This window comes from Heterocephalus glaber, unplaced genomic scaffold (assembly GCF_053883595.1).
Source record: "Heterocephalus glaber isolate CG9 unplaced genomic scaffold, H.glaber_assembly_v1.0 deba00001428, whole genome shotgun sequence".
Lineage (NCBI taxonomy): Eukaryota > Metazoa > Chordata > Mammalia > Rodentia > Bathyergidae > Heterocephalus > Heterocephalus glaber.
Genome location: NW_028258293.1, coordinates 12,364,526 through 12,377,261, shown reverse-complemented (window position 1 = coordinate 12,377,261; position 12,736 = coordinate 12,364,526). Strand labels below are relative to the sequence as shown.

The 12,736-nt window shown below is 43.5% G+C and overlaps 1 protein-coding gene and 1 pseudogene across 5 annotated transcripts in view; both read left to right on the top strand.

Moving 5' to 3' along the window:
• The window catches only part of Gtf2h1 (general transcription factor IIH subunit 1), a 39,851-nt gene extending 31,248 nt beyond the window's left edge, over positions 1–8,603 (top strand). For 3 of the 5 annotated variants that reach the window (XM_004851525.3, XM_004851526.3, XM_013074632.3), the window contains 2 exons: positions 4,444–4,536; positions 7,368–8,603. In XM_004851525.3, the coding sequence (XP_004851582.1) occupies positions 4,444–4,536; positions 7,368–7,454 (180 nt within the window). In that variant the 3' untranslated portion in view covers positions 7,455–8,603. The remainder of the gene's footprint in view (positions 1–4,443; positions 4,537–7,367) is intronic. The other 2 variants (XM_087211571.1, XM_021263901.2) reach the window with 1 other exon arrangement.
• LOC106009943 (polypeptide N-acetylgalactosaminyltransferase 11 pseudogene) lies at positions 1,419–2,998 on the top strand (annotated as a pseudogene).
• Positions 8,604–12,736: the final 4,133 nt, after the last annotated feature.

The window sequence follows — 12,736 nt, the reverse complement described above, 5'->3', positions numbered from 1 at the left end:
TAGTTTAGTGACAGCATGTACACAGCACATGTGCACAGCCCTGAGTTCAGTACTCTATACCCCCAAAAAGCACAAAAAGAGAAAAAGCCTCACTAAAAATACTACATAGAGCCAGTCACTGTGACACACACTTATAATTCCACCTACCTCGGAGGCTGAGGCAGGAGGATCATAAGTTGAAGGCTAGCATGAGCAATTTAACAAAACTCTGTCTCAAAGAATTTTAAAGCGTCTATGGATGTAGCTTAGTAATAAAGTGCATGTCTAACATACACAAGGTCCTGAGTTCAGTCCCAAGTACCAGAGAAAAAAACAGAAGATCTCCTAGGGAACTGATTAAAGAATAACCAGGCATGGTGGCACACACTTGTAATCCCAGCACTGGGGAGGATGAGGCAGGAGGATTACTGTGAGTTCAAGGTCAACCTGAACTTTGTAGCAAGACCCTGTCTCAAACACACCCCCCCCAAAAAAAGAATAAATGCTTCTACTGGGCAGAGTAGTGCACACTTCTAATTCCACCTCCATGGGAGGCTGAGACTGGAGGGTCACAAGTTCAAGTCCACTCAGGGCAACTTAGCAATTTACTGAGACTGTCTCAAAAAAGGACTGGGGACATAGCTCAGTAAAAAGGCATTGGGTTCAATCCTAAGTACCACCCAAAAAAGCTACCAGATGTGGTGGCCCATCTGTAATCCAGTACTCAAGCTGAGGCAGGAAGATTACAAGTTGGAAGCCAGCATGCACTACAAGGCCAGTCTGGATTAAGACCTTCCATCAAAACACACACAAAGGGGGCCAGGGATTTAGCTCAGTGGTTCTGGCCACCTGCCTTGCAAGCACAAGGTCCCAGGTTCCATTCCTGGTACCAAAAAAACAAAAAACAAAAACACACACAGGAATTAGGGCCAGGATTTAGCTCAGCAGCACTGCAGCTGCCTTGCAAGCGCAAGGTCCTGAGTTCAATCCCTGGTATCCCCCCGCAAAAAAATAATGAATATAAGTGACCAGTAAACTTAAGAGGAAATTTTCAAACTCACTAGTACTGAAATAAACTAAATCTTCAGTGAAAGAATATTTTTCACCTGTTAATTTGCAAAAGAATAAGAACAGAAAAATTCAGTGTTGGCCGAGTTAGTAAAAGTCCTTTTTTCCACTATGTCAAAGGACATAGAAATTCGGCATTTAGAAATTTACATTATGGGGCCGGGGATTTAGCTCAGTGTTTTTGCCACCTGCTGCGCAAGCGCAAGGACCGGAGTTCGATCCCTGGTACCAAAAAAAAAAAAAAAAAAAAAAAGAATGTGCCTATCAAGGGGTCTGGGCCCCATGGACCATTTCCCAAAAAATTCTATTGTTTTACTTGAGGTCCAAGTAGAATATTAGATCCATAGTTTAAAGCAAACAAAATTGGTGATATGATAGATAATCAAATTGAAGATCCAGAAAAAGGCCACCTGAAATTCTCTTCTGAATTGGGTATGATTTTCAATGAACGTGATCAGGAGTTGAGAGATTTGAGCTATCAGAAGCATGGCTTTAATCTGCTCATTAGTAATCGCCCGGGCTACCACAGAGACGTCCGCAGCACAAGGAATGCAGCATGTAAAGAGAAGTCTTACCCAGCTGACCTGCCAGTAGCTAGTGTTGTTATTTGTTTCTACAACGAAGGCTTCTCTGCCTTGCTCCAGACAGTGCACAGTGTGCTAGACCAAACCCCCACCTACCTGCTTCATGAAATATACTCATGGATGACGACAGTGACTTTGATGATTTAAAAGGAGAACTAGATGAGTATGTTCAAAAATATCTCCTTGCAAAAATTAAAGTAAATCCAAGAAATCCAAGGCGAGAGGGGTTGATTTGTGGAAGAATGATCGGAGCAGCCCGTGCTACAGGAGAAGTCCTTGTGTTCCTGGACAGCCACTGCGAGGTGAATGTGATGTGGCTGCAGCCCTTGCTGGCCGCCATCCACAGGGACCCACACACAGTGGTGTACCCAGTGATCAACATCATCAGTGCCAACACACTGGCCTACAGCTCATCGCCTGTCGTCCAGGGCGGCTTCAACTGGGAGCTGCACTTCAAGTGGGATCTTTTTCCGCTTTCTTAGCTGGGAGGAGCAGACAGTGCCACTGCACCAATAAAGTCCCCTACAATGGCTGGAGGACTGTTTGCCATGAACAGACAGTATTTCAGTGAACTTGGTGAGCATGACAGTGGTATGGATATCTGGGGAGGAGAAAATCTGGAAATATCATTTTGGATCTGGATGTGTGGCAGGAAACTTTATCATCCCTTGCTCAAGAGTAGGACACATCTTCCGGAAGAGGCAACCATATGGCTCTCTTGAAGGCCAGGACACCGTGACACACAACTTGCTGTGGCTGCCGCACGTCTGGCTGGATGAATACAAAGAGCTGATCTCAAGACCAAAAGCTATGGAAACGTCAGTGAACATGTTGAATTGAGGAAGAAGTTGGGCTCCCAGTCATTCAAATGGTATCTGGATAACATTTACCCAGAAATCGAGATCCTGGGGCCCAGTGCCAAAGCCCAGCAGCCTCTCTTTGTCAACAGAGGGCCCAAGTGCCCCAGAGTCCTGCAGCACGGACGGCTCTATCTCTTTCAGACCAACAAATGTCTGGTGACCCAGGGCCGCCCGAGCCAGAAGGAAGGCCTCCTGGTGCTCAAGGCCTGCGACTACGGAGACAGACCCAGCTAGCTCAGGTCTGGATTTATAACGAAGAACATGAATTGGTTTTAAATAACCTCCTTTGTCTAGACATGTCAGAAACTCGCTCATCAGACCCACTGTGCCTCATGAAGTGCCACGGGTCAGGTGGTTCGCAGCAGTGGACCTTGGGGAAAAATAACCAGCTATACCAGGTGTCAGTTGGACAGTTCCTGAAAGTGGTGGATCCCCTGGGCCAGAAGGACTCTGTTGCTATGGCGATCTGCGATGGCTCCTCAACAGCAGTGGCATCTAGAAGGTTAGCGGTCCCTGGATGGGCCAGTACCTTGACGGGCAACACAGTACCATGGGAGCTTTAGAAAGAATGTGCTGGGCAGGAGAAGCCCGCATTGCCCCTGCCTAGGTGGAGATAGCAAGGTCCTTTCTAAGCTGCTGTAGGAAATTCATCACTCACGGAGGGAAACTAGAAAATGATTTGAATTCTAAAGACTGGGGTTTATACAGAAGGCCAAAGCCAGGAAATGGACATTTCTAGTCATATTTATGCTTCTTTTTAGTCCCCTTTACTGATGGAATGATTTTAATCTGATCAGGAAATTGTGATTTTCTTACTTAGAAGACTTGAGACAATTTTTTTCTATTTTCTAAATAGATAATTTAGCCGGGATTTAGCTCAGTGGTTCCTGGTGCCTGCCGCGCAAGCGCAAGGTCCCGAGTTTGATCCACAGTACCAAAAACAAACTACATAGATAATTTAAAAAATGGTTGATTCTCATTAAACTTCATGAGACACAATATTTAAGAGGCAGTTACCTATTGTAGATTAGTTTGATGACTTACGGCACTGCATTTAAAATAAAAGGTCCTGGGCCAGGGATTTAGCTCAGTGGTTTCGCCGCCTGCTGCGCAAGCGCAAGGACCCGAGTTCCATCCCCGGTACCAAAAAAAAAAAAAGGGAATAAAATAAAAGATCCTTTTATTTAGGATTTTTTTTTTTTTTTTTTTTGCTTTGCACTCTTTTTGTGGGTGCTCAGGTGGGATTCAGTGGGGGAGCCAGTAATCCCGGGAGCAGCCCTAGCTTTCAGGAAGTGGTGCACTGTGAGTTGGGACACAGAAGTCAGGGTCTCAGACATTTGTAGCTAAGTGAAGGCACACTGAGGCCACACTCTTAAGTGACATAAACGGGACGCACGTGTGTAAGTACCAAATAGCTTCTCTGGGGTGAGAAACTGAAACTAGGGATCAAAATGTGTAATTCATAATGTGAGTGAAATAGGAAGAAAAGGTCTAAAGGTCTAGGGGAAGTGGGAGGGGTAGGGGAAAGGAAAGAAGGGAAAAGAAAAAATATGACAAAAGGAAAAAATGAAAAAGTCTTTGTAAATAGGGAAGAGGGGGTGAAGGGAGGACAGGGAAATGGGGAAAAAATAAGAACCAGGATACATCATATAAAGGTACAAGATCCCAGTGATGAATGTAACTATTGTATACCCAAAATACACCAATAAACTTAATGGAGAAAATTTTTTTTTTTTTTAAGAAGTGAACTATCATATAGAAGGTAGTGGGCCAGGGATTTAGCTCAGTGGTTCCATCGCTTGCCTTGCAAGCACAAGGACCCAAGTTTGATCCCTGGTACCAAAAATATATATATATAGAGAGAGAGAGAGAGAGAAGGTGGTAATATTTATTTTTTGGTCCCTACAGGTTCTTTGATATCTCTGTAATTCATTGTTTCTCATCTTTTTTAGGTAGTGAAAATGAAAAGTAATTTGGAACGATTCCAAGTTACAAAGCTTTACCCATTCCAAGAAAAAATTCGGAGACAGTATTTAAGCACAAATGTAAGGCAGCAATCTGATTTTGATCTCATTTTCCTTTTCTTTGCAGTAAAATCATGAGATTAATTTTGCTTTCCTATAAATGAGTAGATACTGTGTTCTTTTCTGTTGCTCATTATTACTATTTCTTTTTTTATTGTAAGGTGGTGCCAAGCATTCAGAAGAGTGTATACTTGTTCTCATCAGTGAGGAAAAGTAGTGCAGTGTTACAATAACAGATATTCTGAGTGTCCGTGCCACTACCTCCTAGGTCATGAGTAATCAGGCATTTGTAATAATCATCCCCATTTTTTCTTTATAGTTTATAGTCTATGCATATATAGCTAAAAAATTTTTTTTTTGGTACCAGGGATCAAACTCATGACCTTGGGCTTGCGAGGCAGGCATGGTACCATTGAGCTAAATCCTCGGCCTGATAGCTAAAAATTTGTATTATTAATTTGAGAAAACAGCATACATAAACCCAGCACTGGAAGGAAAGGTAGATTCGTTACTAGCTCGCGATAAACTGAAGAACAGTTGCTGGCTTCGACTTCCTTGATTGGTTACAGCATAGGAGATTGTTGAGGAAGAGAGAAGTGTCACTTTTAGCTTTTAGCTTTTTTTTTTTTGGATCGGAGATCAAACTGAGGTCCTTGCACTTGCAAAGCAGGCACAGTGCCACTGAGCTAAATCCCCAGCCCTTAGCTTTGTTTTTAAAGTAAAGTCAAAGCAGCTACACAAGGGACTTTGTGTAATGCAAATCCTTCCAGAGATAACTTGTGAAGAATAGCACGTACAGACATAAGATTCAGTATTTGAGTAACCAGTATAATCAGAAAGGGAGTTTTACAATTGAAAACTGTTGTTAGTGTTTGTTTCTCAGTGAGTTTTCTCATAACATAAAACTTCATCACTTTTGGGGATTTAGCTCAGTGGTTCTGCTGCCTGCCTCGCAAGCACAAGGTCCTGAGTTCAATTCCCGCTACCAAAAAAAAAAACCTTCATCACTTAAAATCAAAAGAAGCTAAAGCTGGGGGTTTAGCTCAGTGGTGCCACCTCCTGCCTCGAAAGCCCAAGGTCCCAAGTTTGATCTCTGGTACCAAAAGAAAAAAGAAGCTTGGAGCGTCTCCCACAACAGATTAAGGGTGACAAATATGTTTCAAGTCTTTGCCTTCTCATTTGATTATAACTGCCTGGAACAGTGTTGAAAAGGATTTGGAGGTCATGCACAGCCTTACAGGAGGCTATGGTGTTCATTTACTTGGCACTCTAGCCAGGCATGGGTGCACAGGCCTGAAATTCCAGCGTTTTGTGAATCTGAGGCAGGAGGATGGCAAGTTCAAGCCCAGCCTGAGCAGTCAGCTACTTAGTGAGATCCAGTCTCAAAAAGAGAGAGGGGATTAGAGGTGTAAACTCCCTATGAAAGCCCTGGGTTCAATCCCTAGTACTGAAAACACACAGTAAAAATAATTGGCACTGTCAAGGCCACTGTTACTAATCAAGCAGAAAGATTAATTTTTATAGTTTCCAGACAGAGCTAAATAATGTCCCCCTTGCCCCAATAATGATAATAACCCCCCAACATAAAAAATAAAAGACAGTTTGGAGAGAGAGACGTCGCTGAGGATTGGATTCACACGTGCCAGCCAAGTGTTTATCACTAAGCCAGCCTCACTACACCCTGAGCCCAGAGTTTTTCCCCCAAGTCTGTATTCAGGTCTAAGATGTTGTCTAAGATGTTGACTTGCTAAAAGAATTTGAGGTGTCCTAATGTCCATCTCCATGCTCCCAGAATTGACTTAACAACTTCATAAGCTTTTATATCCACCATGTAAACACTTCCCACATCTGAAGAACCATTCCAAAGACATTCTGCCTCGACAGTCTGCTGGGTGTGGTGGCATATGCCTGTACTCCCAGCACTGGGGAGGCTGAGGCAGGAGGATCACAGTGATTTTGAAGCACCTGAGCCACATAGTGAGTTCAAGGCCAGGCTGAAATACATAATGAGACCCTTAGGCCGGGGATTTAGCTCAGTGGTTTCGCCGCCTGGTGCATAAGCGCAAGAACCTAAGTTCGATCCCCGGTACCAAAAAAAAAAAAGTGTCATTGTGATCCTGTTGACTTTTACTTAACATCCGTGATGAGAGCAAAATCCTCCACTCAGATACCCATAGTCCTAGCCTAAGATGTGCCATCACACATTGTGTAAAACATTGAAACCACTTAGGTTTTCTGTAACCTACTGAGTTACATTGCAGTCCTGAAATGCTGGAGCTGAAAAACACCTTAGATACAGGGAAGTGCTTCAAAAAATGGTGCAGGAGCTTTTGAAAAATAGATTCCTGAGGACTAAAGATGTAGCTCAGTGGTAGGGTACATTTTTAGTGTGCATGGGGCCCTGGGTTTAATCCCAACATTGCCAGGAAAAAATTCCTGAGTTGCATCCCACCTTGCTGAGGCAGAATCGAGAGAGAGCAGGCATTTTTCAGATGTTCTGTACAGATTATACACCGCCATCCTGGCCTTGGCTAGCAGACCAGTGAACACCTTAGTTCAGCTCCTTCATTTGACAGAAGAAACCGGGCCTACAGTCGTTACAGCTGTCACATTGTCCGTTGCTGTTAACGATGGCGTAGACTTGACAGCCCAGGTGGAACAGGTGAATTTCCGGCCTCTACATCCCACTTGCCCCCTCTCCCCTGCAGAATGAGTCCAGTAAGACCTTTGCAGAGGGCCTGCACACTGCCTGAGTGACCAGGGAAGCACTGAGGAGCTGTGATGATTTTCTCAGAGTGGGGGCCAGGTTCGAGTCAGTGCCTGGTGGTTACATGTCTCGCCCTGTCTTCCAGTTGGTGAGTCATATAGAAGAGATGCTGCAGACAGCCTACAACAAGCTCCACTCGTGGCAGTCACGGCGCATGATGAAGAAGACGTGAGGAGTCCACAGTGCTCACAGGTTTTGTGAGATTGTGGAAACTGTGACCTGCAGGGACTCTGGAAATCTGGCCTGACAGACATGCAGATGACCACCAAGGAGTAACAAGAAACATCTGCACCGCATCACTCCCAGAGCTGATGCTATTGTACTTGCACATTGGGAACCGAAAGGAAGGGAGGGACTGGGCTTCAGCTAAACTCTGGGGAGGCAAATTAAGGCAGAACCAAAATGAGCTGAGTTGCAAATACATATGTGTATGTGTATACATGTACATTTGTACATGTATATGTATTTAAAGACTGTTTACTGCAGTTACTCAGGAACTGCTTTTGATTCACATTAAGCTGCTTTCAGAAATCTAAAAACACTTTTTTAAAGGGTGCGTTGATAAAATCTGAGGGTTTTTGGTTTTATTTTGTTTTTCTGTGTAAATTTTTTTCCTAAGTTTATGGCACAGGGTAATCCTTAAGTATTTCTCCTCCATCCTCCACTTGCATCCTGACGTTTTCCTGAATTCTAGTTGTATCTTACTTCAGCAAATTAAAGAGAATACTTTCGAGTAAAGCAGAGGGAGACTGTTGCTCAATCATCGGGAAACAGTTGTAGTCAGAAGACGCCATTTGGTCCTGTGTTTCCTACGGAAATAAAAACAGTAAATAATTGCACTGAATGTTTGTGGTTGGAGACCCTAAGTAAAGGGGGAATATTTGCCGAAAGTCGAGTGAGTTTTAATGCAGAATTTTGTCAGAAGACAATAGCACTGCATGTTTTTCTTCGAGTGCAAATGTATATTGCTAAGATTTTTTTTAAAGGTGGCATGTGCTTTGAAAAGAGGAGATTGCATTTTTAACAGTTTAAAAATCTTACAAGTGAGAAATATAAAAAGACTTACTTATTTTCACCTCTTTAGAAGAAATAAAAGATGTTTCTCATATCTCCTTTTCTCCAGTATCTGACTGTTACTGTCCTTGGCGTATTGATAATCATTGCATAGAGACTTAAAAAGCCTAAATGCAAAAAATATATGTGTGTTCTCATTTCTGAAATTCGTGCCATATTTTGTTCCTATAGGATCAACTCACTGTTTACCTAAGACCTTAGATGCTTGTATGAAAAATTACACAGAAAGTAAAACTTTTTACAGATACTCTTTTAACTGGAACACATCTTGTGATTTCTCACGTGTGATAACTTACTTGAGTGTGCCGCTCAAGGACTACCCAGTCTTTCTCCTTTACATGTGTGTAGTACATGAAGTTTACATTCATCTTGGGGAGTAGGTATGTATACAGAATCCAATTAGTGTCTTCTTTTTTATTTTTTTATTCCCCTCCCCACCCTCTTCCCTCCCTCCCTTTTTAAATCCCCTTTCATTCTTGCTGATAACTAATCTTAGCTCAAGTCCAATACATATATTGTTTACATACATTGAGGTTATTATATCCATTCCGTTGTTTGTTTGTTGAGACAGGCTCCTGCTCTGAGTTCAGGCTAGCCTTGAGCTCATTTTGTGGCCCAGGCTGGCATCGAACTCGTGGCAATCCTCCTACCTCAGCCTCCTGAGTGCTGGGACAATTACAATGGTAACAGACCAAAACCATTGAGGCTTTAAATTGGTAAGAGAAGCCACATAACTGTACCCATTCACTTACAGTGCTTTTTTTTGTTTTTTTGTTTTGGTACGGGGATGGAACTTGGGACCTTGCACTTGCAAGGCAGGCGCAGTGCCGCTGAGCTAAATCCCTGGCCCTTAAAGTGCTTTTTAAATGTATTATTACCAGGCTGGGGATTTAGCTTAGTGGTTCCACCGCCTGTCTCACAAGCGCAAGGACCTGAGTTCAGTCCCCGGTAACAAAAAGCAAAAAATGTATTATTACCCCCATTACTCTAACAGCAATGGCATAAATAGAAAAAAAAAAAAACCTTTAAAATAAGAAGGTCTCTTGAGAAGAGCAGACAATAATCAGATACAACGCTGTGTTGAATGCTGTGTTAAACATTAAATGATACATATAATGAAACCTAAAGAAGAAAAGACAGTTGGGGGAGTTTTGGGTGGGTTCATTAAAAAGGTAACATTTAGGGCCAGGGATTTAACTCAGTGGTTCCGCTGCCTGCCTTGAAAGCGGAAGGACCCAAGTTTGCGTAAGAACCCAAGTTTGATCCCCGGTACCAAAAAATAATAATTTTTAAAAGGTAACATTTTAGGGGTCGGGGATTTAGCTCAGTGGTTTCGCTGCCTGCTGCTTAAGCACAAGGACCCGAGTTCCATCCCCAGTACAAAAAAAAAAAAAAAAATTTTAACTAATCCTTGGAAGTTGAATTGGATTTTGCAAGATAGACAAGGAAGTCTTTTAGAAGTTCTAGACTGGGGGCCATGGTGAAGGTGTGAAGGTTTGAATGACTTTAGTGTGTTAGGGAAACAGGAAGAATTTGTTTAGAATCAAGCTTCATTGTAAGAAGTGAGGCTGGAGGGCCGGGGATTTAGCTCAGTGGTTTCACCGCCTGCTGCGCAAGCCCAAGGGCCCGAGATCAATCCCTGGTACCCCAAAAAAAACAAAGAACAAAAAAACGCTGGAAGATGGTTTTAGTTCAAATTGTGAATTGCCTTCTCTGTCAAAGTAAGATATTCAGACCCTACCTGTTAGGCATGGGGGACCTGAGAGAAAAGTTTGAGCATATAGATTGTTTTTATGGTTTATGGTTCTGGCAGTTAGAGAAACTAAAACATGAGATACTTTGGAATAATCCAGATTGGAAATATAGGTCAGAATTAAGTGGAATGCTAGTAAATAGGGGGTGGGAGGTGAATAAAATAGCTAAGGTGTATGTGGCCAAATCTTACAGGGAGTACAGGAATCAAGTGTGGCTTCTCCTGAAGTAGCTCTTAATTTTGTGTCTAGCTTACATTTAAAATAGTTGAACATTGGTGTTCTTTACATATGAACTTCAAGGCAAATGCCTGTAATTCCAGTGGTTCAGGAGGCTGAGGCAGGGGGACTGCAAGTTCCAGGCCAGTCTAGACTACAGAGCAAGACCCTATCTCAAAATTTAGAAATAAATAAAAATTTGGTCTGTTAACCTGTTCATGATAATTAGCTTGAAAAAGATTTTTTAAATCTGATGCTGGCAAAAGTGAAAATAAATTTTTGAGGGGCTGGGAATATAGTGCAGGACACAGGCCCTGAGTGGATTCAATTCATAGCACAAGAAAAACACACCTTGACCTGGGCATGGTGGTACACACCTGTATTCCAAGCTACTCAGAGGATGCGGGGCAACTAAGTAAGACCCTGTCAAAAATACAGGTTTAAGGATGTAGCTCCATGTTAAAGCAGTTTGCCTAGCGTGCACCAGGCCCTGGGTTCAATTCCCACTACTGCAACAACAACAAAAACCTTCAGCAGCTGTGTCGGCCTCCTGGAGCCCCCTGCCCCACCACCACCCCTTCATGGAAATCATGGGAATAACGGCAGCTGTTGGTGACTGAGAGCCGGCACAGACCAGCATGGTGCCAAACATGTGTGCTGCGTGTCTCTTCACTCAGCAGCTGAGGAACAGATAGGCACCTCTGATGATTTTACACATTAGAAATGGTTTACAGGCGCTGCAGTGCAAGGCGCACACACACACATTTAGAAGTTCATTCACCCAAATTCACAGAGCCAGTAAGTGGCAGACCTGGGACTTGCCCTAAACTGCTAAGGCTTCTCCGATCACTTAGAGGCATGATCTCTGGAGATGGAAGTTTTACTCTGAAACCCAGGCTTCCATTGCTTGGTTTTCCCCCTTTCAACCACTCTTGTCCCTGCTTCTGTATTGTGTGCAAATCGTGATGGGCTTAGTCTGCCTAGTAGGGCACATTGGCCAGCAGGGTGTCCAGTGTAAGATGAAAACCTGTCTTGCCTTAGGCAAAAGTTTGTTCTGGAAGGAACCCTAGAGTCAGTGTTAGACTGCTTTGGACTTATACTACAAACCAGTAGGTACCATGTGGTATTCAGTCCAGAACAAAACAGTGTTTGAACATCAATCCCTAGAAAAGTAGCCTGCACATCAGGCTGAGGGCTTAGTGCAGACACCCATGTCCTATTGGCGCATGTGCTATCTGGAGCTGACGGCACCCTGCGGTGGAAAGCTGCCCATTTTAAACTTAGATTTGCTGTCTCCAGGCTGAGACTTGCATGGGATTCCTCAGCATTACCTCTGCCCTTTCCCAGTTTAGCTCGTTCAAGACTCAGCTGTTCTCCCAGTTCTTGAGGCCAGGGAAGACTTAGTTATTTTCAGCTCTTAAATTGTCCAGAGCTGGAGCATTGCCTAAGACCTCGTTAAGGAGAGATCACCCTTAGTTGTTTGAGTGTCTGAAAGTGACAGAAAAGACTAGAAATGTTACCATCTGATGGCCTTCAAAGTTTTTCAGTCACAGAACTGTATACATCTTTCACAGACCCCTAATATGCAGCAACAGCCATGAGATTGTACCTGTTGAGATCCAGCTCCTCCCATCCTTCCTAAGGGACAGCATGAAACCCAAGACACCTTCTGCCACCCTGCCAGGCAGCCTACTGTGTATGTTAGGAAACGGCAACAAGGAATGGGCAAAGTTGAAGTGTAAATTCTGGCTTAACTTAATCTGTTGTCACAGAATAAGCAGCAAAATGGTAGACCTAAAGCCTACTCTATCATTAAGTGTGAACAGACTGAACATACAGATTCAAAAACGACTCAGCTAGTGAGGCATGGTGCCACACACCTATAATCCCTGCACTCTCTGGGAGCCTGAGGCAAGAGGATTGCTAGTGCCCAACTTGGACAACTTGGCAAGACCCTGTGTCAAAATCAAAATTTTAAAGGGGCTGGCTGGGGATGTGGCTCAGTGCAAAGGCCTGGGGCTCAATCCCCAGTATGCACGTGTGTATCGCACACACAAGACACAAGCTTCATGCTATAGTCACAGGAATGTCTGTATGTCTGTCCTTAGCTCCCTGGACTTGCTTCCCATCAGGTGTCTAATTAAGGTTCACTGGGTGTGGAGTTCAAAGGCCTTTACTACTCGAATTTATGCCTCCCAAGTCTCTGTACCCTTACTTGCCCCTAAGTCTCATTCTTGTGGTAATAGTGCACTTTCCTCTGGACAGTTGTCCATGCTCTTATTATTTTTCTAACCAGCAAACTGAGCTTTTGCTGACAAAGTGACAGACACCTGTGTACATGGCCAGGCCTTTAGGATAATCCTCTAAAAGGGGCTCATTTTGTGAATGCTGGCCCTACCCATCATCATCC